The 25,539-nt window shown below is 51.7% G+C and overlaps 1 protein-coding gene across 1 annotated transcript in view; it reads left to right on the forward strand.

Annotated features, from left to right (window-relative positions):
* The window catches only part of TMEM51 (transmembrane protein 51), a 49,234-nt gene extending 23,920 nt beyond the window's left edge, over nt 1-25,314 (forward strand). Inside the window, 4 exon segments of the mRNA XM_058552954.1 lie at nt 17,610-17,683; nt 21,579-21,988; nt 21,990-22,117; nt 24,210-25,314. Of these exon segments, the coding sequence (XP_058408937.1) occupies nt 21,776-21,988; nt 21,990-22,117; nt 24,210-24,615 (747 nt within the window). The 5' untranslated portion in view covers nt 17,610-17,683; nt 21,579-21,775 and the 3' untranslated portion in view covers nt 24,616-25,314.
* The last annotated feature ends 225 nt before the right edge of the window (nt 25,315-25,539 follow it).

A 25,539-nucleotide genomic window follows, 5' to 3' on the forward strand; every position in this document is an offset into this window, starting at 1 on the left:
CTTTGCTTTAATCCCCTTACTTGGTAGAAGAGAAGGGTTAACCCAATGTCAGTCTTCTCGAAAGACTGGGAGGGATTTTACTGGTCTGTGATCTCCGTAGACTGGGAAGTACTGGTTTAATCTCTTTCTACTGGCCGAACTGAGGGCAAGGCTTGGCGTCATTTTCAAATGCCCGTAGAGCCCCACGGCCGTGCCGAGGTCAGTTTTCAGTGCAGCCTCAGATGTGGACTGCTGTGGTCTCTGGCCGTCCCCCATCACCCATGCCCTCATCCCTCAGGAGGCCCCTCGGAGCCCCCCAAGTGCAATGATGCCCCACCCTATAAGACCCGAAATGAGGACCCTGCAGGTCTGGGAGGTCAGCCTTGGCAGCAATGAGGGCCCCACCACCTGGAATCCAGCTCTGGTCCCCAGGGGCCGGCCCTCTCCCCACCCCAGAAGGGATTCAGCTCCCTGCCCGGCCACTGGAGAGAGCTGGAACCTCTCGTGAGGAGGGGGTGATTAGGAAGGCTCCCTGGGAAGCCTCCCCACCTATTTCCAGACCCCTCGGGTGGGGAGAAGGGCCTGAACGCCAGGCTGAGGGCTTTGGTGTTTCATCCTTTGGCACTGGGGAGCCACCGAAGGTTTCTGAGCAGGGGAGTGACAGGCAAAAAAGCCTGTTTCAGTAAGATGAAAATGGCAGCAGCACGCTGGCTGAATTGGATAGAGAGGAAAGGCTGGGGGCAGGAAGCCAGGTAGGGACAGTGAGGGGTGAGGGTCTACCCCAGAGTGGCAGCAGTCGAAACAGAAAAGGAGGAAGAGAGGGGCATTGTGATGGGAAGGACTAATAGGCAGGATTCAGGCCTGGATGAGGGGGAGCCAGGAGTCATGGGTGAGCTGGGTTTCAAGCCCAGATGAGGAAGATGGTGACTGCCAGTGTGGAAACTGGCCCAGGTTATTAACCTCTCCCAGCCTCAGTTATCTGTAGAATGGGGAGAGAGAGAGGGTTGTGGGGATGCTGAAATGAGATTATGCATGGAAATCAGCCCAGGCCTGAGGGGAACGGGAGGCAGGTGCTAGGGGCCAGAAGGGACTTGTGAACAGGCCTTTATCCTGGGGGTGCTGGGGAGCCATGGAGGGATCTTGACTGAGGGTGTGTGATCACATTTGCCTTTTGGAAAGACCCCCCTGAAAGCAGTGTAGAGAGGGCAGACCGGGAGGCAGGGAGGCCACGGAGGAGGCCTTTGTGGTCCGTATGCAGGTGAGGTGTGAGGTTGGCCTGGACCAAGCAGGAGGCGGAGGGCCATCCTAGGGCGGCCTCTCCCCGGCCCAGCTTACTTCTTGCCCCCTTAGTGTCCTGGCAACCGCTGTGATGAATGCAAGGTGGCGGGCAGGTGTCCCAGCAACCCTGCTCTGGGGCTCTCCGTGGCCGTTGGCCTATCTGTGTACACAAACCATGTGCTGGGCCCGCCTGCGACAGCTGCCGTGACAACAAAGGCTGGTTGTTTGACCAGAGAGGCAGCAGCCGCCCAGTGGGAGCATGAAGCCCATCGCCAGATTCACCCGCCCTTCCGAAAACTCACCGCCAGCCCCCATCCACCCTCCTGCCCCCCAGCGGTCTCCCCAGCCACTCCCTTGCCCGGTCCGGGACAGACCTTCACTTCTGCCACTCTGCTCTTGTGTCGTCCTCCTCCCATGCTGTCACCGTGACCACTCCACTGTTGCTCACTTTCTCGCCTTCTTTGTGTTGTTCTTGCCTCTTTTTCCCTTCCTGCCCTCCCTCCCCGATGTGTCCTCTCTCATAGTTTTTTCTTCTCTTTTGCCCCTCTTGGGCAGAGAGGAGGCTGGGCGGAGTGCTGTTGATGGCTGTCTTGGTGCCCAGCACAGTGCCTGGCCACCGGATAGAGACAGCGTCCCCTCGGGCGTGCCTGCCTGTCCCTCCCAGTGCATCTTTCTTTTTTCCTGTGTGTCTCTATTTGCTAGAGGTACATTATAACCTCAGCAGTAACATGTTCAAGGGCGGGCCTGGTTCCTCTGCCCTCTAATTCCTGCTGACCGCCTAGAGGCATTCCCAACCCTGTGATCTGTGACAATATCTGTGGGGTGGCCTGTTCTAGGGCAGTGGCCTGGGGGCCATTTGCCAACTTTCATCCCTGTGATTGTGCCCGTCCTCGGTCACTGCCACGGCCACAGGCCTCTCTACTGAGTGACCTGAACAGTCATCCTCAGAACATCCCAGCCAGTACTGGAAAGACATCCAGTAACCCTGGAATGAATTCAGGCCTTGACTCTCGCCCCAGTTCCAGAACTCCCACCTCTGCAGGTGCGGCCTGACTGTGCCATCTGAGGATGCGCCAGGGGAGGTGGTGGCCGCCCCTCGCTCAGTCAGCACCAAGCTTGCCTCAGAAGAGGGAGTTTTGGGCGCAACTGGTGGTTTGCTTTTGTTTTTTTAGTTATTGTTTTTTAATTTTTTTTGTTAGGCAAGGGTATGTATTGGTTCACACAGCGGAAACGGGTATGTCCAGCTGGATTCCTGGGTTTGAGAGGCGTCCCTGGAGTCTTGCCCACCCTCTACCTCAGCTCGCCTCTCCCCCGTGCTGGCTCCATCCTGGGGCGGCCCCTCCCCTTGAGAGGCCGAGCTGGCCACCTGCAGCTCCCTGCATCCAGTCCTTCCGGCAAGCGCTCAGGGGCAGGGCCCAGCAGGGGAGGGCGGGTCCCTACATTTCCTCTGCATTGGGGGACTGAGTCTCACAGGGTCCGGCTGGCCAGGGCTCCGCCCTTTGGGAAATACGAAGATCTGATTGGCCAGGCCTGGCCGCGCCCAGGCTTAGAGCCAGGCCAGGGCACCAGGAAGGCCACGTGGCTCCTACGCAGCGGTCCAGGTAGCCAGGGGCAGCCTGGCTTCCCCAGCCCAGTGTGGCTTGTGCCCCGGCCTGCAGTGACCCCCTTTGGGAGTGACCAATGCAGCAGGCTCTGGACAGCTTCGCTGGGTGGGGACCACACGGTGCCCTCTCCCAAGGGTCCCCGCAGAGACTTCCGGGATGATAATCAACATCCCTGGGATTGCCTGTTTGGGATTTGCCTATTTGATATTGGGTTTCTGTAAGGAGAGGACATGCCTAGGTGCCTGGCGTGGGGTGGTTTCTCTGCGAGGTCTGTTGCCGCCGCCCCAGCATCTGGACCATGGCCTGGCGGGCTGTGGGTGCGGTGAATGTTTGTGGAATCAGTGCCTGGAGGGAGAGGGCACCCTGCTCCTGCCCCCAGGTCCGCCCTCACTGGGGAGCACCACCCATCCGTACCCAGGTTGTGGGGGCTTTCAGGAAATAGCAGCTAGTTTATCATTGTTGTTGTGACTCTTGTGACTGCGCGGCCGCTGTTATTGTTCAGCCTGGAAGTTTCTCCTGGCTCAGGAAGCAGTCTTGACCCTTGCTGACCCTTACTCTCTCTGGCTACCTTTGCTTCAGTAATTCTGTTCCATGCCAAAATGTGTGCAGTTACGATTCCTCTGCTGATCTTCAGGTCTAAACACCCCACAGGGTGGATCAAGGGTCAGACTGCACATACAGATACTTAATAAACTCTGGTGTGGTCCAGGCCCTCTCTGGGATAGAGACTATGCGGCCTGGCTCCTGGCCTGAGGGGACGTGACTGGAACACCCACAGACTCACCAGAGACCGTGACTCCCGCTGTGGGGCTTCTGGGTGGATAACCCGGGTTCAAATGTGGACGGCTCAGGTTAGGAGCGTGTGGTCTCTGACTGGTCACCTCCCTCGGCCCCCTTCCCTCTTACGGTGGGGACAGAGGAGCAGCCAGGGAGCGTTTTGATGGTGCGGGTTACAAAGATGATGTACAAGAGCTCGGCGCCTGGGCCCAGGAAGGGCTCTGAGCGTGGGGTTGAATTGCAGACCTCACCACTGTGCTGGGGCAGCTCTGAGAGGGGCGGAGTCCTTGGACATGAGACAGGGCGTCAGCCAGCCCCTAGAGCCCCGAGTCACAGAGGCTGAGCCAGGGTGGCAGAGAGACGCAGAGTCAGCCCTTGGCCCTGACCCTTGGCTTCTAGACAGGTTACTTGAGACACTGGCATTTGTCTTTGTCACTGAGTTGTCAGGGACAACCCTGAGCCCCTTCCGTCTCTGCGCCGTCAGCAACCCTCTGCTTCTGACGTCAGACAAAGGAGTGCCGTGTTCATGGACGTAGTATATGGATGTTTAAAAACTCATCTTCTAAAGCTTGGCTTGGGGGCAGGTGGGAGGCAGCATTTTAAAGGGACTCTGGACTCAGACTGTCTGGTTCACGGTTGCGCTCTGCTGCTCATTAACGTGAGACTTCGGGCAAGATGTGTCACCTCTCTGGGCCTCAGTGTCTGCATCTGTAACATGGGGACGATGGTAGTGCCTTCTTCATGAAGATGAAATGAGATAATCCAGCTCGGAGTCAGCATTCGATGCAGGTTAGCTGTTCTTGCCATGATTTAAAGATGCGTGCTTTTAAAAACAAAAGGCCCTCTTGTAAAATGTGTGCTCTCCCCAATTTGTAATCTGACACACATTGTCTATATCCAGGGCCACCTGAAGCTCCAAGAGCCGTGCTGTTAGATGCCCGAGTGGGGATTCTTATCCTGCAGACAGTCTGTGGAAGTCCAGTGAACCCCTGAAATTGTACAGGATTGTACCTAGGGCTCTGACGGTGGGCTGGATAATGAAATTATTAATAATGACACATACTCCCCCAAGGATGTCCACATCCTAATTCCAGAACCCGTGAATGTTACCTCATATGCTAAAGGCCTTTGCAGATTCACATTGTCCAGACGGGCATGATGTAGTCACAAGAGTCCTTATAAGAGGGAGGCGGGAGGGTCAGTCAGAGAAGGAGATGCGACATTGGAAGCAGAGGTTGGAATGAAGCGCTCTGAAGATGGAGGAAGTGGCCAGGAGCCAAGGAATGTGGGCAGCCTCTAGAAGCTGAAGAAGGCGAGGAAACGGATTTTCTCCTGAACCCTCCAGAAGAATGCAGCCCTGCTGACACCTCGATTTTATTTTGTTTATTTATTTATTTTGTGAGGAAGATCAGCCCTGAGCTAACATCTGTTGCCAATCCTCCTCTTTTTGCTGAGGAAGACTGGCCCTGAGCTAACATCTGTGCCCATCTTCCTCCACTTTATGTGGGACGCGGCCTCAGCATGGCTTGACAAGTGGTGCGTCGGTGCACGCCCGGGATCCGAACCCAGGCGGCCAGCAGCAGAGCGTGCGCAACTAAGCCCTACGCGACGGGGCCGGCCCCTGACACCTTGATTTTATAGTTCTGCCCTCCAGAACTGTAAGAGAATGAATTTGTGTTGCTTTAAGCCACTAAGTTTGTGGTAATTTGTCACAGCAGCAACAGGAAACTAATATAGCCCTTCTCAGGGGAGGGCCTGTAGGTGTTTATCAGATTTTCACCTGCGTTGACAGGCACATGATGAACAGTCACTTTCCTGAGCATCCCACCTGGCCCCAGGAGACCCCTGCTGAGTGCTACTGCAGCCACCTTCCCCTTCTCCTCGGGCCTCCATCTTCCTTTGTAGTGCATCTGCAATGCAAATACGTTTTTCACGGGTAATTTCTTCTCTGGAAAGGACTCTGAGAAGCCGCACAGAACAGCTGTCCTATTACTCTGGGGGTTCCTAAATTAGGGCCATTAGAGGTGCCCATGGAGCATCCTCCCCTGGTCCCCAGTCACACCTGTTGCTGGCTCTGGGCCTCCTCTCCGAGCTGCTGCCCACCTGAACGGGGACACTGGCTGTGGTGCAGGCAGTGGGATCCATAGAGGCATTTCTGTTTGGGGATAAACCTTTTAGCAGCTGCTCAAGGCCACAGCCTGGCACCTGACCCGAGTTTGTCATTCACTCACTTAAAATAGCAACAGCTTTCTGGCAGAGCCCTCCGGCCTCTGTGCCTCCCAGGTTTCCCACACACGACGACAGCAGCCAGCATCTGCCGGTTCTGTGCCGGACCTGGGGAAGGTTATGTCACTGGATCCTCAGAAGCAGCCCCTTCCTTTTACAGATGAGGAAGCAGGCTCACGGGGGTGCAGTGTACTGCCAGGGGTGTGCAGAATTAAAGACTCCACGTGTTTTCCGCGATACCGCCGTGTCAGCCACTCATTTGTTCATTAAATTCCACTATACCACTATGTCGGGCTTTTCATTCACTCAGTGAACATTTATTAAGCTCCTCCTGCATGTACCAGGCCTGTTCTGGAACTGAGAGCAGTGAAAAGAACAGACAGAAATTCCTGCCCCGGAGAGCTCACATTCCAGGGCATTCTGTCTGATAGAAATAGAATGTGAGCCTCGTGTGTAATTTTAAATTTCCTGGTAATCACATTTTTAAAAAAAGGACAAAGAAACTGGCAAAATTTATAATATATTTTATTTAACTCAATATATCTGAAATATATCATTTCAACATGGAATTAATTAAAAATGTTAAGGAGATACTGTTTTGTCCTCCTAAGTCTTGAAATCTGGTGTGTACTTTACACTTTTATAGGACATCTCAGTGCAGACCAGCACATTTCAAGAGCTCAGATAGCCCCATGTATCTGACGGTGCAGCTCTTGCATAAAGCAGATTCCCAGGGGCCATCCAGACAGCCACCTGGGTGTGATCGGTGTCACACCACCCAGTGGAGCTGAGCAGCCGTCAGTCCATTCCTACACGTCCAGTGTGGGACTGCACCGGCCACACTCGGCTCTGTGGCTGGGTCGTTGTGGAATCAGGGGAGCAGCATTTCTTTGTGGGGTGGCAGCTGGAGGTGTTGGGCCCAGCTCGGAAGGTTGGGTTAATCCAGCCCTTAACTTGTGCCACGTCATCATCAGTGGCCCATGGAGGGCCACTGTCTTGTTTTATTCTTGTTGTTATCATTTTATTTGCATTTTCTCCTCTCCCCCACTCCATTTTTCCTCTCCTCTCCGGGGCAGCCACCAGGGGTGTGGAATGCCCTGATTGGCCAGGCCCCGTGCCCAGCCCTGGGGCCCGTCAGGACTGAGAGTGGGGGGCCCTGGCGAAGGACAGGAGGGTGCTGTTCCACCAGGAGTGGGACTGGTCACCGGGCAGGTGAGACGACAGCATCCTCTGAACTTCTCTAGGCACTCGAGGCGGACCGCTGCCCCTCCCTGTTTGCGCCTCCTCCTGGAACTGCTGGACCCTGTGCTCCCCGGCTCCCTGGCCTCTGCCTGAGGAGCCCTTCTCGGCTCCTTTACCCAGGCTGCCCTCCTTCCCACTCCTGGCTCAGGCTCTCTCGGGAAGCCCGTACTGCGTCTGTTCACAACGCTCATTCCTGCGAAGATCGCATCTCGGCCATCGCTCCACTGATGAGCCTTTCTCTGTGTCTTGTCTCTTCGGGAAGGTATCATTGTTGCCATTTTACAGATAAGGAGACAGACTAGCTGTAAGGAACAGCTAGCTGAGCGGAGGAGCCGAGGCTCGTACCAAAGTCCTTGCCTTGAACTGCCATAGCCCTCCACTTCCCTGACCCACACACACCTGCCTCTGTCACCAAGGCCCTCCTGGGTCCAGAACTTTGTGCCTTCACCTCACAGAGCTGCAGCTGCCCACAGCCGGCCTCCCAGGCTTTGCTCCCACCGCCATAAGCCTCTCGGCCCGACTTTCAGACTTCCCCACCCGTTCCAGTCCTCTCCTGGGGCCCCCGTATGGGGTCCTTCACTGACCTCCCCTAATCTCTCCTCGCCCTCTGAGAACAAGCTGTTACTCTCTCCATGGAGTTCTCCTCTGGGTCTGTCACTACATACCCAATTACCATAAACTAGTGGCTTAGAATAACTCACAGTTATTATTCCACGGATTTTGTGGCTGAGGAGTCCAGGCACAGCTTAGCCAGGTCCCCAGCGAGGCAGCAACCACGGCGTGGGCCAGTGATGGGTTCTCATCTGGAGGCTTGAGTGGGGAAGGGTCCACTTCCAGGCTGACATGGCCCTGGGCAGATTTCACCCCCTTATGGTTGTAAGTCGAAGGGCCTCAGTGTCCTGCTGGTTGTCATTTGGAGGCCCCCTCAGGTCCTCACCAAATGGGTCTCCCCACAAAATGGCCACTTACTTTATCAAAGTCAGCATCAAAAGAACATCTCCTCGCAAGGCAAGCACCACAGTCTCATGTAATGTAATCTCATCCACGTAATCACCTTCATCCCGTCACTTTTGCCATATTGCACTGACTAGAAAGAAGCTGTAGGTCCTACCTGCACTCAAGCAGGGGGGTCACGCAGGGCATGAACACCAGGAGGTGGGGACTGTGGGGCCACCTTAAGAGTCTGCCTACCACACCCTCTCTCTGGTTATCTTGTTTTAGTGGCAGGATGGAGAGTGGAGTCAGAGAGACCTGCTGTGTGGCTTTGGACGAGACCTCGGTTTCCTCATTTGTAAATTACCGTCTGGCTCTTGTGATGACTAAATAAGCTCATATAGGTAAAGCTTGTAGTGCTATCCGTGGCATAGCTCGTAGTCTTATAAATAATAACACTTCACTGTTACTATTCACCAGGCCTGGGCTGGTTTAGGTGACAAAAAGCCCTAAGTAACAGTAGCTTCCATAAAATAAACCTTTATTTTTCCCCCATGTAAACAGAGTCCAGAGGTCAGTAGTCCATGGCTGAGAGGGCAGCTCTTCCTTCACCAGGGACCCAGGTTCTTTCTATCTTGTTGCTCTGCCAGTTTCTACCTCATGTTCCAGCATGGCTGCTGAACTCCAGCCATCACATCTACACTACAATCAATAGGGAGAAAGAAGGGGCAAAAAAAAATCATGTCCCTTCCGTTTAATGAATGTCCCCCTCCCCTGATACACACTTCTGCTTGTATCCCATTGGCCAGAACTTAGTCACATGTCACAGCTAGCAGCCGAAGAGGCAGGGTAATGTTGTCTTCATTCTGGGAGCCACTGGAAACGGAGCATCAGTTTTCCTACGACGGAAGAAGGGAAGAGTGGATATTGGGAGCCATGAGCAGGCAAAAGAAAACCAGCCTGCTGAGATCAGGCCAGCAAGTCGGCACCATGTCCTCCTCTTGCTCCCCTCCAGCACAGGTCGGAGAGGACAGATCAGGAGGTGAGCTGTGCCCTACGGGTGACCTCTCCCCTCAGCCGGCTGTCTCTGGCGCATCCCCGAGAAGGTGGTCGCCTTTTCTGGCACTTACTGGGCCTGACTGGTGTTTACAGACCAGAGCGGCGGGGGGGGACAGCAGCCGGGGCATGCCCTCACAGCCCCGAGAAAACGTTTGCGCCTCCCTCTGCAGTTTTTTCCAGCTCATCTCCAGACGATGAGGCCACTTCAGTGTCACGTGTGGGCTGCAGAGAAGCAAAATGAGTCTTTGTCAGTTCCCAGGAGACCAAAACCTGGAGGAGTGGGTGGTGGTGAGTGTGGGCCAGTAACAGGCTGGGGGAATCCAACTGTCATCCTTGCCCTCTGTGCTGTGTCTTGGTGCTTACTGTATACTCAGCGCTGTACACGTAATGTGGCTAAAACGTTCACTCCTCAGCCCTGTGGGGTCGATGCTGTCTGTGCTAACCGCCCTGAACAGACAGAGGGGATTTCATTCCAGCTCCTGCACTGGCTGTGCCCCGACCTCTCTGTAAGCAGAGGTTACAGCAGCACCTCCCCAGGCTACTGGGAGCACCAAGGGGGAGGATGTCGGGAAGCTCTGGCAGTGCCGTGGAGGTCGTAAGCCACGGGGAGGTGGGCCGAGGGGAGTTTGTGTTTTATTTCCCAATGTGAAAGGGGCGCCCCCTCCGCGGCTGTCACTCCTCTCCCCGTCCCCTGCGGCTGCCTCGTTCTAACCTCAATTCCAGTTTTATGATTAAACATCCCAGCATCAGTTATTTACAGTATGTCCAGATGAGTATCAGGGCTTCAGGGGACGGAGTGACTCACCCAGGGGAAATTGGTTTTTATGGAGGGGAAATGACACGAAGGAAACGGGGAATTCTGCCTCTTCACCTAGAGACTGAGGTCGGCCTAGGGAGGCTTCCAGCAGCCAGGCCATGGGGAGGGGGCTCTCCGTGGGAGTAGGGCGACTGGGAGGCAGTGGGTGGTGGAGTGTGCCAGCTCTGGATTCAGACCTATCTAGTTTGAATCTTTGCTGTGCCATTTGCTGTGTGGCTTTGAGCAGGTATCTTAACTTCTCTGAACTTCAGTTTCCTCATCTGTGAAATGGGGATTATTCTAGAAACTTTCTCCTTAGGGTTCTTGGGAAATATAAATGTGATAATAAATAATAAATTTAAAATATAATTATATTAATAGTAAGAATAAATCATTAATAAATATTTATGTAAAATAAATAAAATATACTAAATTTTATAAATAAAATTAATAATAATAGCCAGCCCTAGTGGTCTGATGGTTAAGATTCAGCACTGTCTCTGTTGGGGCCCAGGTTCGTTTCTGGTCACGGAACCACATCACTGTCTGTCGGTTGTCATACTGTGGTGGCTGCGTGTTGCTGTGATGCTGAAAGCTGTGCCACCGGTATTTCAAATACCAGCAGGGTCACCATGGTGGACAGGTTTCAGGGGAGCTTCCAGACTAAGACCAGGAAGAGGGACCCGGCCACTCACTTCTGAAAAAACTGGCCATGAAAGCCCTATAATGGCAGCAAAGCACTGTCTGATAGAGCGCCGGAAGGTGAGGGGATGGCTCAAAAAGTCCAGGCAGGGTTCCCCTCTGCTGCACGCAGGGTTGCCAGGAGTCGGAATCGACTTGACAGCACTAACAACAACGACATCATAATAATAACGATAAATGCATGTGAAGCACACAGCACAGTGTCTGGCACTTGGTCAGCACTTAGGAGGACGTTCACTGTTGGTACAATTCCAAAATGTAACAGTTGGAAAAAGGATTGGGTGTGACAAGTGACTTCCTAAAAATCAGAAGCAGTAGACAACTGGGGGCTGGAGAAAGCAGCTCTGGCTGAAATGCTGTAAGCGGGAATGGCAGGTCCAAGTGGAGGAGAGGGGGTGGAGAGGCTGGGACAATGTCAGCTGTATCCAGAAGGGCTCTTGGCAGAAGGTTTGGGAACCACTTTGAGGGAGGCAGCGTTGCTGTGGCTAAAAAACAAAAAGTCCAGATATGGGCAGGATCAGCTTTCTCAAACTGTGTCCTCATCTCCTGAATCCGGGCCGGTCTGATAAAGGCCTGGGAACGGGGAGGGCTTTGCTTCTGCAGGATTCGTCGGCCGGCAGAGGTCTGTGTGTCTCCTCTGCACACCTCTAGTTTGGGTTAAAAACTCCCAGACAAGGACCACGTAAAATAAACTCCTGCCTTGTTTTGTTCCGAGGCTTAGGAGCTGTAGTTTTGAGCATCAGGAAAGCGAGCGCCTGTTGATATGAGCAGGCGAACGCGGGCGCTTATCACGGTTTTCATCCCAGCACAGCTGGAACAAGTGCAGACTTGGCTCACTAGCGGAATCCTGGGTTAAAATGTAAACCTGGCCCAGGAGAGGACGGCCAGGTTGCCCCGCCTCCCTCCAGCCTGGCCGCACGGGGAATGCGTACAAAACTTGCCAAGTGATTGATTTTACCAGAATTAAGGAACTGTGCCCAACTAAACCAACTATTGGGTAAGTAAACAGTCCAAGTGTGGGCGGGTGCCATAGAGAGGTGTGAGCACGCATGCATGCTGCCTGTATTCCTTTCCTGTGGCTGCTGTGACAAATCACCCCAAACTGGGTGGCTGAAAACAACACAAATTTATTCTCTTGCAGTTGTCGAGGTCAGAAGTCCACAGTCAGTTTCCTGGGCTACAGTCAACAGGTCGGTGGGGCTGGTTCCTTCCACAGGCTGGGGAACATCCGTGTCCTTTTCCGTCCTAGGGGCCACCTGCATTCCTTGGCTCAGGACCCCTTCCTCTCATCACTCCGGCCTCTTGCTTCCATCATCACATCTCCTACTTCCTCCTCTGACCTTTTGCCTCCCTCGCAGAAGGGCACTTGTAATTAAATTGGACCCACCTGGATACCCCTGGCTAATCTCTCCATCTCAAGATCCTTAACTTAATCACATCTGAAAAGTCCCTTTTGCCTTATAAAGTAAGAGTCACAAACCCCAGGGGTTAGGATCTGGATGTCTGTGGGGACCATTATTCAGCCTACCACACGCCTTTCCCCAAATTCTGAGAAACGCAGGGTGGTGAGTGGCAAATAGCCCTGAGCTGGACTCCAGATCCTTCTCTGCCCCCAGCTTGAGTGGCCGTGAATGAGCCCCTCACCCGCTCCAGGCCTCTCTGAAGACCGACGGACGCTCCCCTGATTCCACAGGTGTGTAAGCGTAGCTGACACGTTCAGAGCAGTTATTCTCTGCCAGGCGCTGGGGGAAGGCCCTTCTGCCTTCACTCCTTGACTTTTCAGTTTTCCTGTCCCTGGAAACTGCCCGTCAGGCTCCTGCTTCAGGGCCTTTGTTCTGTGGTTCCCTCTGCCTGGAACGCCCCTCTCCCAGATGGCCAGGTGGTTCCCTCCCCCGCCTCCTTCAATCTTTGCTTAATTATCACTTCCCCGGTGGCCTCACCACCTTATTAAACATTCACCACTCAAGGCACCCTACCACCCGTCACTAACATCACTGCTTTCCTGCAGCTTGACATTCTCTAGAATGTTCTCTGTTGGGCTAGTTGTCTGTGGGCTCTGCAGGGGCAAGGCCTTCTGTCTGTCTGGGTCACTCCTCTATCCCCAGCACTCAGGCCCTAGCACGTCACTGCTCATTTAATATTTTGTTGAGTGAATGAATAAATACCTGTAACTCAAAACTTTGTGTTCATAATGCATAACAACGCAGCGAGGTAGATCCCAGTATAATTCCCCTCTTGCACACGAGACAGCTGAGGCTGAGCGGTGAGCGTTAACTTCTCTAGGTAACCATTAAGCAGGGAGATAGGAACGCGCTGTCCCGTTTGGGAGCGCACACCGAGAGTCCCCCCACGTGGAGGGTGGATTGACACTCGCAAACAGCCTCTGCAGTCCCCAGGTGAATCAAGTCAATGTCCAAAATGGCCTACTGCTCAAAGACAAATGCGGTGTCCAGGTTCACGCGAGCCTGGCCAGCAGCCCACGTAGTGACCAGGAGCAGAGAAGGGAGACACGCTCCGGCCTCTCCTCCCGCCTCCCCAGACTCCTGGGGGCTCGGGAAGGTCAGCTGTGACATCTCTAACTTCCTCCTCGTGCCCATAGGGTGGGCCCTGGTGAGGCCGTGGAGCCAGCCCTTAATAACAGGGATTCTGCCCTGCCCTGGATTTAGTTAATCAAGCTTGGCTGAAAGGCTGGTTTCTGTTGTCCTGCAGATGAGGAAGGTCTGAACATGGAGACTTTGTGCACAGGGCCACTACTTATAAGCTGTGAGACCTGGGGCAAGTTTCTCGACCTCTCTGTGCCTCACTGTATTCAGTGATATCGGATGGTGGCTGGGCGGAACAAATGAGCTGACCCCTGCACAGCTGTTCGTGTGAGCCCGGCACAGTCAGCGTCCAGGAAATAGGAGCAGATGTTTCTGTGGCTGACCGGGTGCTGGGGCTGGTGGGCAGGAGGCGGGTGGGTGGTCAGCGCCTGTGCTGGACCTTGCTTCCATTCGTGGCTCATCCGCAGAGCCTGGAGAAGGATCGAGGTGTCAGGCTCACTTGGAGCAGATGGGGACCGGAGCTCTGGCTGCCCTGACCCCACGGGCACCAGACTCTTTCCTGGCAGAGGAACACACGGAGATGTCACATTTCTGGAGAAATATTGACTGGCTGGAGCCCCCAAGACTGGGTCCCCGGTGCCAGCCTTGCAGATAGGGTCACACGCCAGCCACTTGCTTAGACAAACACACTGCGTCAAGCTTCAGAAGAAAAGACACCTGATTTGTTAACTTCCTCCTCCTGTTTACTTTCTGGAGTCTTCAGAATGAATTTGTCCTCAATTTCACCAACACTTAAATGGATTAGCAGGGAGACTAGAGATGTCGGGTCTTATAAAATTCACCGATGTCTTATGTTGGGGGTAGGGGAAGCTTCCTCTTTTCTCTGCAAGGAGTGGTATGTTCTGGAAGATGTCTTCTCTCCCATCTTTGTGCAGTTTCTCTGGCGAACCCTTCCCCTGGAATACCCTGATCTCCTGCTACCCCCAAACTCTGCCCAAGGAAATTTACACACACCGCAAGGCCCTGCAAGCTGCTCCTTTATCCTCCTTCTCCCCGCCCCCTTCCAATAGAAGTCATGGCTGTTTCTGTAGGCTCGTTATACGTGCCCCGTTTTAGCAGTACTGCTTAGTGGTTAGAAGCATGAGTTTTAGAATTATACTTTAGCCCTGCCTTATACTAGCTGTGTGACCGCAGACAAGTTACTTTACCTCTCTGAACCTTGGTGTCCTGATCTATAAAATAGAACTAATAACAATTAAATGATTATGCATGGAAGGAGCTCAACAGGGGCCCGGCAGAGTTGGCATTCCACACACGTTCTGTTGGAATCAAATTCTTTAAAAAGCCATTTTAAAAGAAATGCACACACCTGTGACCCCCTCGTGCTGTTGTGATGAAACATCTCCCAGGGTAAACTGCATTGCTCACTTCTGGCCTGCGTGCCCTGCCCAGGGAGGGGCCCACAGGGACTCAGCCTTGTGGGAGCTGGTGTGATGCAAGGGACAGGAGGTAAACTTCAAAGTCACCTCGATTTGATGGTGAATATTGACTCTTACAGCTGTGTGACTTGGGGCAAATTACTTAACCTCTCTGAGACCAAGAGATAGTGGGGCTAATCACTCTTTGGAGGGTGGCTGTGAGGATTGGATGCATTTAGAAAGGGTGCCTGATTCGTGGTCTCAGTGGCTGCTGATTTCATTACGACGCTGCTGGTGCTCCTGTTACTGTTCCTGCTGTTATGATTACTGTGCCTTGCAGGTTACTTAACATCCTTTCTTTTTCTTGTTCCCTTCAGCTCTCTCTGGCTCAGGCAGCCGTCCTTCCCTCTCCTCTACTTTTATGGCTCATTTGCACAGTGCTTTTCCTGTTTCCTGGTGCACAATCTACAAGAACCTGTTCTGAAAGGACAGGAACCTGATACCCTTTGACCTTGACTCTTGGGGAGGGCCTGAAACTCCCAGGCGGGATGGAGCAGCATCAGCGTGGCTCAGAGCCTTTCTTCCCGCCCCATCCCCTCCCCACGACCTGAGACTGGAACTGGGGACAAAGTGATTGTGGCCTGCAGCTCAGCCGGCGAGAGCCCCGCTGAATCCTTCCTTTGTGATGGGAATGTAGCACGGCCAGGTCCCCTGCGCGGAGCCGGGCTCCCTTTCCCAATTATGCGGCTTGGCAGGAAGAGGCCGGGGTGCAGGGAGAACGGTCAAGGGGCCTCTTTGTGCTGGGGCCGGTCCTGCTGCCAGACACCTCCGACCGCCGAGCTCTCCTCCCGCTAAAGCTGGCCGGGCTGGATGCTTCTGGAACTGTGCCATGCAGGGCCACAGGGCAGAGCTCAGTGGCCACATGAGGGTCTCCATCAGCCCCCTAGTTTCTAAACTGAGTTCTATAGAATGTCTGGGATTCATGGGAAGGGGGCCAGGGAAGGCTCGACCATCAACACTGGAACCCTGGCTCTGTTTCAGCTGGAGCAGCACTGGTTTCTACAGCTGGATGTCATTTAAATCGTTGTCTTTATGTTAGATTCAGAGAGACTCCAGTCCAGGTGTGGACTGGCAGGGATGACCTCACTCGGGTCTCAGCCCGGTAGAGCACTCTGGTGTCCAGAGGCTGTGACTACCTTCCCACTCCGCCCCCCGCCCTGGGCACAGGCCCTCCCCTGCCCCTCCGCCCCCCCAGGGACATCCCTGCTGGCTCTGGCTGTCCGAGGATGTGTGTGGGGGCGGAGACAGCAGCTACCCGGGTTGGGGGCGAGGCTCAGGGCTGCCACGCTCCTGCGGACTCCTGCCCTGGAAGACCAGGGAAGGGCTGAAACCTCAGACCCCACCAGGGAATGTCGAGGGAGTCAGAATGGAAATCACATGTAATCTGGGCGCCTTTCCCACGTTGTTGGCAAATCGTTTGCATTCGGATCCAAGATCTGGGTATCCGGGGACTCCTGAAAACTAGCCGTCTAATCCTCTCCCCTCGGTGCCGGCCTTGAGCTGGGAAGTTCCCCTAATTGACAGGGAACATCCCTTAAACTTGAGAGTAGGTGAGTGAGGGAGGGGGCGTCTTACATAGAGTGGCCAGGGACATCCTTGCTGAGGAGGTGGCGTTTGAGCTGAGAGACAGAAGTAGCCAAACGAAAGAGACGGATGGGGGCCAGCCCCATGGCGTAGTGGTTAAGTTCGAGCATTCTGCTTCAGCAGCCTGGGTTTGCAGGTTCAGATCCCGGGTGTGGACCTACACCACTCGTCAGTCATGCTGTGGCGGCGACACACATATAAAGTGGAGGAAGATTGGCACAGAGGTTAGCTCAGGGATAATCTTCCTCAGCAAAAAAAAAAAAAGAGAGAGAGAGATAGATGGAAGAGTGCTTCAGGCAGCCGGAACAGCAAGAGCAAAGGCCCTGTGGCAGGAAGTGCTTCGTGTGACTGAGAAACAGAACGGAAGCCACTGAGGGTTGGTGAACAAAGAGATAAGATATGAGAGAGACAGGAGCCCACTCCTGTCTGGTGGGATTTGAAGGCCACAGCACAGGAGGTTGGATTTCATGCTAAGAGTAATGGAAAGGCATTGATGGCTTTTGGAAATGCCTACTATAAAATATTTCAGCCAATCAAGAGTGTCTATAAGATATAGTGACGTTTGAGGCGTAATATAATAAGTAAACACTCCTGTACCCTTCACTCTTCCCTCCCCATTTCTCACTACTCCATGGAGGTAGTTGTTATCCAGAAGTTTAGTTTGTAGTCTTTGCACTTTTTCCTAATATTACAAAAATAGAGCAAAATATTGCTTGGTTTTGAACTTCATATAAATGGAATCATGCTGTGTGTGTTCTTCTGCACTTTGCTTTTCTGGTCAACGTCACGTGTGTCAGAATGGTCCATACTGGTGCCGCGGCTGCAGGTTATTCATTTTCACTGCTGCGTAGTACCCCACTGGATGCCACTGTCATGGCTTAATTTTTCTCTTCAGACGTGACATTATTCGCTTTTCTAATGTTGAACCAACCCTACGTTTTTGGGATAAACCCAACTTAATTGTGGTGTATTATCTTTTTTTTGAACATAAAACCATGGTTGGGTTCCATTTGCTGATGTTTTGTTTAGTATTTTTTTTCTGTGCTGGCAGATCACGTTGGCCTGTCGTTTTCCTTCCTTGCCTTGTCTTTTTTGGTTTGGTATCAAGGTTATACATCCCTCATCAAATGACCTGAGGGGTGTCTTCTCTTCTTTCGTCCTCTGGAGCCGGCGTGTAAGAAGGACAAAACCGTGGAAGGATTTGGTAACTGTAGCTACCACATTGTCATCCTTGTGCAACCCCCCTTTTTTGGTACAGAATCTTGGCTTCTTTAGATACAACTTGTCTACCCCTACCCCAACCACGCCCTCCCCCTAAAAAACAAAGAAAACACATCCTCCACCATGAGCACCTCAAATTGACATGCTCACAGCTTACTTAGAAAGCTGCATTTATGTTTTTTTGCAGGTGGATCCTTAACTCAAGATTTGAGCATGAAGAGTTGTTTCCAGGCCGCCCTGATCCTCCCCAGGTAACCACAGGTAGGTGCCTCTCGTAACTGGTTAACAGTTTTTCTTGAAAACCCAGATACTGGATCATTCACTTATCCCTCAGGGCCACCGTGAGTGTGAGCCGTGATGGGTCCCACCCCGTGGTCCAGAGGTGAGTCTGGCCGAGCTGGGACCCCTGGCTGCCCAGCAAAGCTGCTCTGTTTTAGGGACATGTTGGAAACTATGTGATCCAAATGCTCTGGGCACAAAATTAGCTTCTTTCCCTATTTTTGAAAGGGAAAGAACACTGTACTAAATATAACGTGAGTCAACAAGCCAGAAGCAAGATAAATAGCCACCAGCTGCACCTCGGGGAGCTGGGTTTCCACCCCCTGCTGAGCCATCGAGGTCCTGGTCTCCAGGGGGAGGGTGGAATCGACGAGCAGTTTCAAGCTACCGTTGGACACATAACCCTGCCATGAACCCCAAAACCAAAAACCTTTGTTTCACGTTCTTACTCTGAAAGCACCCCATGCACGTTTCTGTGTTTTCTAATTCTTATTCTCCCAGTAAGGAAAAGAAAGTAAAAGTCATTCTAATCCCACTGCACAGAGAAAATAACTATAAACATCATGGTATGTTTAATTTGAGTGTTTTGAAATTTAATATAATACATTAAATAGTGTTTCTCAACCTTTTTTCCCCACTACTGACCCCTAAGGAGTCTTTCTAGACATTCTTTTTGTAATGCTCCTCCCCTGCTTTGAAATTTTAATACCGCAGATATACGGTGTATCCGTTTGTATACTGCGGAGGGCCACAAACCATGTAATATCTAAGATTATTTTACACCATCCCCAACAACTAATTTTTTCCTCCTTGTGGGTGATCTCAACCCATTGAGAACACAGGCTTTAAATAATATTAAATAACAAACCTTTCTGTACGAACTTACTGTGTGCTGGTCGCATACTGTTCTAGGTGCTTTATGTATATTTGTTGACTTATCATAAATCCCCTATAAGGTGAGTACTAGAGAGCTTTTATCTCCATTTTACAGTTGTGGAAACTGAGGCACACAGAAGTTAAGTAACTTTCCCAAGGTCATACAGCTGGGAACGTACAGAGTGAGGATCTGAGCCCAGGCAGCCTGGCTGCAAAGTTCATGCTTAACCACCAAGCTGTGTTCCTTGCAACAACACATTCTGATTATAAAAAATTCGAAATACAGAAGTAGAGTAAAAGGTACACTTTCCAAGCCCCCTCCATCCCAGAAGCAATCATTGGTACGAGTTTGGGATGTGCCTGTTGTCTGGGATTTTTACCTGTGTGTTTGTATTTATGAAAATACATTGTCTTCTCTTTTTAGTTTTAACATAAATAGGATCATCCAGTCTTTTTTCCTATGTACTCATATACACATATCTGTGTACAGAATTTTTAAAATTAGAATCACACTGAACATACTATTTTTTAACCTTATTTGACTTTAAAGTATATCATTAGCTGCTTTAAGACCGTAATTTAATAAGTGCATGTACAATATTTTATTTAACCAGATCCAGATTATTGGCTATTTAAGTAGTTTCTAGTTTCTCACTTCTGTAAAGCTATGATAAATATCCTTGCCTTGTATATAATTCTTGGAAGTTGGAATTACAGAACTAAAGGCTGTAAACATTTTTGAAACTTTTGATCCATAAATGCCAAAATTTGCCATCCAGAAAAATTGTTTGCAATTGCCCATCCCAACACCCTCAGGTATTATCGCCTATTTTCAATCATTGACAATTTAACCGGCCAAAAACATGTGGATCCTGTCATTTTCATCTCTGCCCGTGACTCTCAATTGGGGCCTATTTTGCTCACGTGACAGCGTAAGGAAAAGCTTGAGCTGAGAATTAATGAGAGCGGGGAGGGAGGGAGGGAGGTCAAAGTGGCCCCAGTCACTAGTTTAATGATCACACCATCAGCTTCCCAGGTACAAGGCCTACCTGTCGGGTGCTTAGGAGGTGCCCAGTAAGTGGCTTTTTCCTGCTTTCAGCATAGGCCTCGGGCCACACCTCTCCACTGCTGAGCCCCCACCTCTGGCCTTGTCTCAGATCCATTTGGCAGAACCGAGGCATTCCTAGGGTTGCCAATCCCCTCATCCTTCCCTTTGCAGGCCATGAGTGATTATGAGAAATGAACACCCTTGTACGTTTGTGGGTACATATGTACGGTAGACTGTTCCCAGCTGGTCCGTCTGCAGCGGGGTCCCTGTTCAGTGCCTTGCATGCATACACATACATGCTCACACACCAGTACACGGGCATCTGAGTGCACATTTATACACACATATGCATATACACACACGCACATAGTACAGTGCATTCAGGGTGCAGGCCCTACTATGTGGAGTGGGACTTCTCTCTCTCAGAGACTTCCCGTACACCCTCTAGCCCGAGTTAGGACACCCGGCTCCTAACTCCACAATTCCTGTACTTTCTTCGCCCTTCATTGTTATGCCTTGTAGACTGTCTTCCTGGCAGCCTGGAAGCCCTGCTCCCCCTAACTTGCTCACCAGTGTTTCTCGGTGCCTAACTCTGCTTCGCAGATGCACAAGAAATATTTGTGGAGTGAAAAAAAGAAGGAACAGACGTCAAGCTGATAAAGGATGTTATCCCAAATATTTTCAGAGTGTTTTCTAACAAAGTGGCCAGTTTCAGATTGAGCCCATTGTTTGATGAGAAAATATCTCTGCAGCATCAGATTTCAAGTGGCCTGGTTAGCCGTCTTTTGGAAAGCTCGAAAAGAATGCAGAATTGAAAACAGGGCCGTGCCATCTAAACATCTGTCAAGTTTTACTCTTGTGCAGAGGTTACTGTCGCAGGAGTAACACTGAGGAGTAGTTAGCCGGGAGCTCTGCTCGCTGATCCTCCTGGCCCCTGGAAGTGTTCTAAGCTAAACCTTCAGGTGACTCGCTTATCTGGCTCACTGTCCCGGCTGACAAATGGTTCTGCCATCCCAGGACGGCGCCTGCTCCCTTTAGCACAAGGCTTTGGAGCTGCTTCGCGGGAAGAGGTTTTCTCGTCCAGCTGGGCACAGCTGCCAAGATGAGGAATGTGCAGGCTTCTGCCCCTTTAAGGAAAGCAAAACTCCACGTGCCTGAAGAGAAGCCTTTCTTCCAGGATGGCTTCCTGTGGCCTCTATTCATTCATTCAGTTGATTGAGCAGACATTCTGTGAGTGCTGCGATGTCCCAGGAGCAGAGATGGAGAAGATGTGGTCCCGGGAAGAGAGAGACTCAGCACAGTAGTTGCTGGGGGCTGGTGGGAGTGCATGGAAGGGGCAGCTGAGCGGGGGTGATCAGAGAACTGCAGAAATGCTGGAGGGGGTGTGCAAGAAGGGCCAGGTGAGAGATGAGAGGGAGAGGTAGGGCCAGGTTAAGTCAGCCACGAGTGTGATTCTATGGAGCCTGGATTTCCTCCTGTAGGAAACGGGGAGCCATTGAGGGTGGTGAGCAGACGGCGGTAGGCTGTGTGGACTGGGACATATGATTGAGATGCCTGTCACCCAGGTGACTCTGTTGCAACTGTTGATCCCGGCTCATGCATGCCACTGTTCACTCTCCTCGCCATACCCCATGAGAGTCGAGATTTTACTGCATTTCATTAAATGCCACAAAATGCCTTAATGACCTGGAGCTCTGACCTCCCTGGCCTCCTGCAGGGAAAGGTCTGGCTTTTCCTTTTCGGGTAGGGGCAGGCGGATCGGCCTGCCTCCTGCATGCTCACAGAAGGAACACCAGCACGTAAGACATCTGGAATGCATCAGAGGCGAGGCCCAGCCGGAGCCCGTGGCTCAGTCCCACTTCTTACCTCCTCCAAGAGCACGGCCGCTGTGTTCACAGCAGCGTCTTGAGTCAGAGCTGACTTGTCTCTCTCCTCTTTCTGCTTCCCTTCCAGACCTCCCTGCCGCCGTTGTCCACACGGGATGCCTCGCATCTGCTTGAAGTCATCCCTTGAGAGTTCAGCTGCTCTCTTTTCACTGTGGCGCTAAGGATTTTGTGTAGTGCGCTCAAGGGGGTTTTGTCGCTGCTGTTGCTGCTTTCCGTTTATTTATTTTCTTTCTTTGAACTGGGCCGTGCCCTGCCGCTGCTGGCATGATGGCCCAGTCCAAGGCCAACGGCTCCCACTATGCACTGACCGCCATCGGCCTGGGGATGCTGGTCCTCGGGGTCATCATGGCCATGTGGAACCTGGTACCCGGGTTCAGTGCCGCCGAGAAGCCCACAGCTCAGGGGAACAAGACCGAGACAGGGAGTGGCATTCTCAAGAGCAAGACCTTCTCCGTGGCCTACGTGCTGGTCGGGGCGGGGGGTGACGCTGCTGCTGCTCTCCATCTGCCTGAGCATCCGCGACAAGAGGAAGCAGCGGCAAGGCGAGGAGATGGCACACATCCAGCACCAGTCGGGGGCCGAGCCTCGTGCCCAGGAGGAGGACAGGTGAGCACTGGCTGCCCCATCCGGACCGGGGGATGCGCACGTGCACACACTCACGGGGGTCAGTGAGGAGAGTGTTTCAGTCCAAGAGGCTTTACCTTCCCACTTTCTCCCATTCAGGCTCCGTAGAACGGCTTGTTACTTTTATAGTTCTATCCCAGTTTCCAGATAATGTGGTATGAATGGATTACAGGTGTACCAAGATTTTGACACCCCCAGGGAAGCTGCCTGGGGTGGCCAGAGCCCCCAGAGTGGCTGCTTGTCCATTCACTCCGGTGTGCTGTGTGTATATGCCTTGAGTTGGAAAGGTTGGAAAGCAGGTTTCTATTTGACCAAAAATGCCAATTTCTTCTTGACAAAGAAATTTAAAAGATGAGTGATAAATTGGGGACTATATGATAAAGGTTGACATCCCTATGATAAAAAAAGCCCTCACAAATGAGTATGAAAGGTGAACACACCAGCAGGAAAATAGAGAGAGGATATGAGCAAGCATTTCATAGATGTTTAAACAATAGATATTCAGCTTCACTAGTCACCAAATGCAGACAAAAAGAAGGCATCGTTATTCTTTGCCCATCATATTGGCCAAGATAAACAGCCCCCGGTATTAGAGTTGTAGGGAAAAGGGTTGCTGATGAGAGCGCTGATGGACATAACCTTTCTGAAGGGGAGTTTCACATTAGGAGGCAGTATTGAAGATGTGCATACCTATCGATTCTATTCCTAAGACCTTATGCCTGGGAGGCAGTTACACAAGTGCAAAGGAATTTGTACCCATGTGTTTATCAGAACATTGCTCAGAATAGCAAAAACTGAGAAACAACCTAAATATCCATCATTCGAGCTAAATGATGACACACTCATTCAATGGCTTTCTGTGCACCATTGTTGATCTCTATTTGCTGATGTGGGACCCTGTCCACCACACTGAGAAAAGGAAGAGATAACAGCATCTTTGGTAAGGTCATCATCGCATCCAGTGTCGTGGCTGTGGGATTAGAGAGGGCTCTGGAAAGGATACAGCAGAATGGTAACAGTGGTTATCTCCAGGTGGAAGGATTTGGGATGTTTTTATTTTCTTCATTAGATTTTTGTGTGGTGTTTGAATTTTCTACAAGTATGTCGTATCTTTATGGGGGAAGGGAGTTGTTTTTATTTGGAAAAATTAAACCTATTTTCTGATAATAAAAGATAATGCATGCCCATTCTAGAAAACTTAGGAAATACAGAAAAGAACAAAGAAGGAAAATCAGTCACCCATAATAACCTACCCCGGCCATGAGCACACACAAGTTCGTTCCTAAAGGAGATGAAAAGACAACAGGGAGGTTTCTGATACTGGCCACTATCACCCCCAGCTTCAAGTGCAGGGTCCTGGAGAACGGCTGTTGGCGTTACTCCCTGTAAATGTGTACCAAACGCCCTGGCTTTTTGGCTTTCTCTTTCAATGGTCAGATGGGAGTAAGGCTGAGGACGTCACCTGTCCTTTGAGTCTTAAGGTGAACTCGGAAGATAAAATTGTAGAATAATTTGAAATACATATAAATTTTATACTCAGATATTCCTTCTCTACCTGGGGACACCATTTTGCTTCAAACTGGCCGCTATTTCATGCATGTTTCTGTTGCCTTTGGCCAAAAGACCCAGCTGGGCATCGGAATATCCCACTCAGCATGTTGTTAAATGTGAGGCTTAAAGGCAAGGGGGTTTAACCCCCAGATAATCCGGGGTAGTAATTGAGAGTGTGGCGTTCAGTTCCCACCCTTCCACTTCCTGAAGGTATGACCAAGTCACGTAACCTCGATGTATCCATTTCCCCATCTATAAAATGGGTATGATAATAGTACCTAACTCATAGTGTTGTTAGGAAGATGAAACTGGTTCATATGTGTTAAAGTATTTGGAACAGTGCCCAGCTCACAGCAAACAGTTGAAGTGTTAGCTTTTATTACTTCTAGCACCCACTTGTCATTTACAAGGCTGGTGTCTGTGGACCCAATGCCAACGCAGGATTTGGAGTCCATCTATTTGTGATTGTAAATGACCTGAGCGCATGTTAACGCTCTCCGTGTCGGTGTCTCTTGTCTTGCAGCCAGGAGGAAGAGGAGGTCTCCTCAAGGTACTATGTCCCCAGTTATGAGGAAGTGATGAACACTAACTACTCGGAGGCGAGGGAACAGGACCAGAACCCGAGGATGAGCATCTCCCTCCCCTCCTATGAGTCCTTGACGGGGCTTGACGAGACGGGCCCCACGACCACCAGGGCCGATGTGGAGACCAGCCCAGGGCATCCACCCGACAGGCAGAACTCCAAGTTGGCCAAACGCCTGAAGCCACTAAAAGTTCGAAGGATCAAATCCGAAAAGCTTCACCTCAAAGACTTTAGGATCAACCTCTCAGACAAAAATGTCCCTCCTCCCTCCATTGAGCCTTTGACACCCCCGCCACAGTACGATGAAGTCCAGGAGAAGGCCCCCGACACTCGGCCACCAGACTGACGGCCCCCAGGTGTGTTCCCTCCTGTCACCCACCCTCCGCACCAACAGACCCCCCGTGAAGCCACATCAGCTGCAAGGAGAATCGGAGGGGCCAGATGCATCCTTAGCAGTTTGGATGGGGGTGGGGGGCTCTGTGACGTGGGAGTGACTGATGACCACAGAACCTCGGGTAGCAGGCGCGGGGGACGGAGATGCTGCCTCGGCTCTCATGATGTCGTGGCCCATTGAGGGGTGAGACCGGCATCTTCCCCCTCGTTTTTCTTTGACTCTGAATCGTTGGCGACAACACTCGTCTTTCCATTAGGAAAGGGTACCTAGCAACTGGTTAGATTGTGGTTTTGTTTGCTTTCACTTGGACTGTTTTGTTCTGCCTTTGCTTTCTTCACTGGAGTCCTGAACTGCGGGTAGGGAATATGACTCAGCTTTGTGGAAAAGACGCGGGGCCGTTTCGTGAATGGAGCGAAACAAGAGGCTGCACGATTATGTGGGGTGAGGCCCAGCTGGGGCTCTCAGAGCCCCTGATGCTGTCGGGTCTTTGAGGGCTCAAGGCCTGGCGATGCGTAAGGTCGTAGTCTTACCTGGTGCCCTTCCCTAGTCTCTCCTGTGTCACAGCAAAAAGGAAGGCTGTGCGAGGTATTCTGTTCCTTCCCAAATGCCATGCAGCTTAGCTTTTTATAATAAAATATTTCATAAGTAGGATGTTTTGGTGCTGAATTACTTTAGCAGCTCTTCCAGAGCTGACTTGCCTAGGGAGAAATATCACTGATAATGATAATAGCGCATACGTACCAAACACTCAGTATATGCCAGGCCCTGTGCCTCACATATGTTACCCCATTTCATCTGTGCCCCAGTGTCACTACCACTTTGTAGGTTAGCTCGTGGAGGCTCAGGTTAAGGAAAGTGCCCCGTGTCACACCGCTA

Source organism: Diceros bicornis, chromosome 13 (assembly GCF_020826845.1).
Source record: "Diceros bicornis minor isolate mBicDic1 chromosome 13, mDicBic1.mat.cur, whole genome shotgun sequence".
NCBI lineage: Eukaryota > Metazoa > Chordata > Mammalia > Perissodactyla > Rhinocerotidae > Diceros > Diceros bicornis.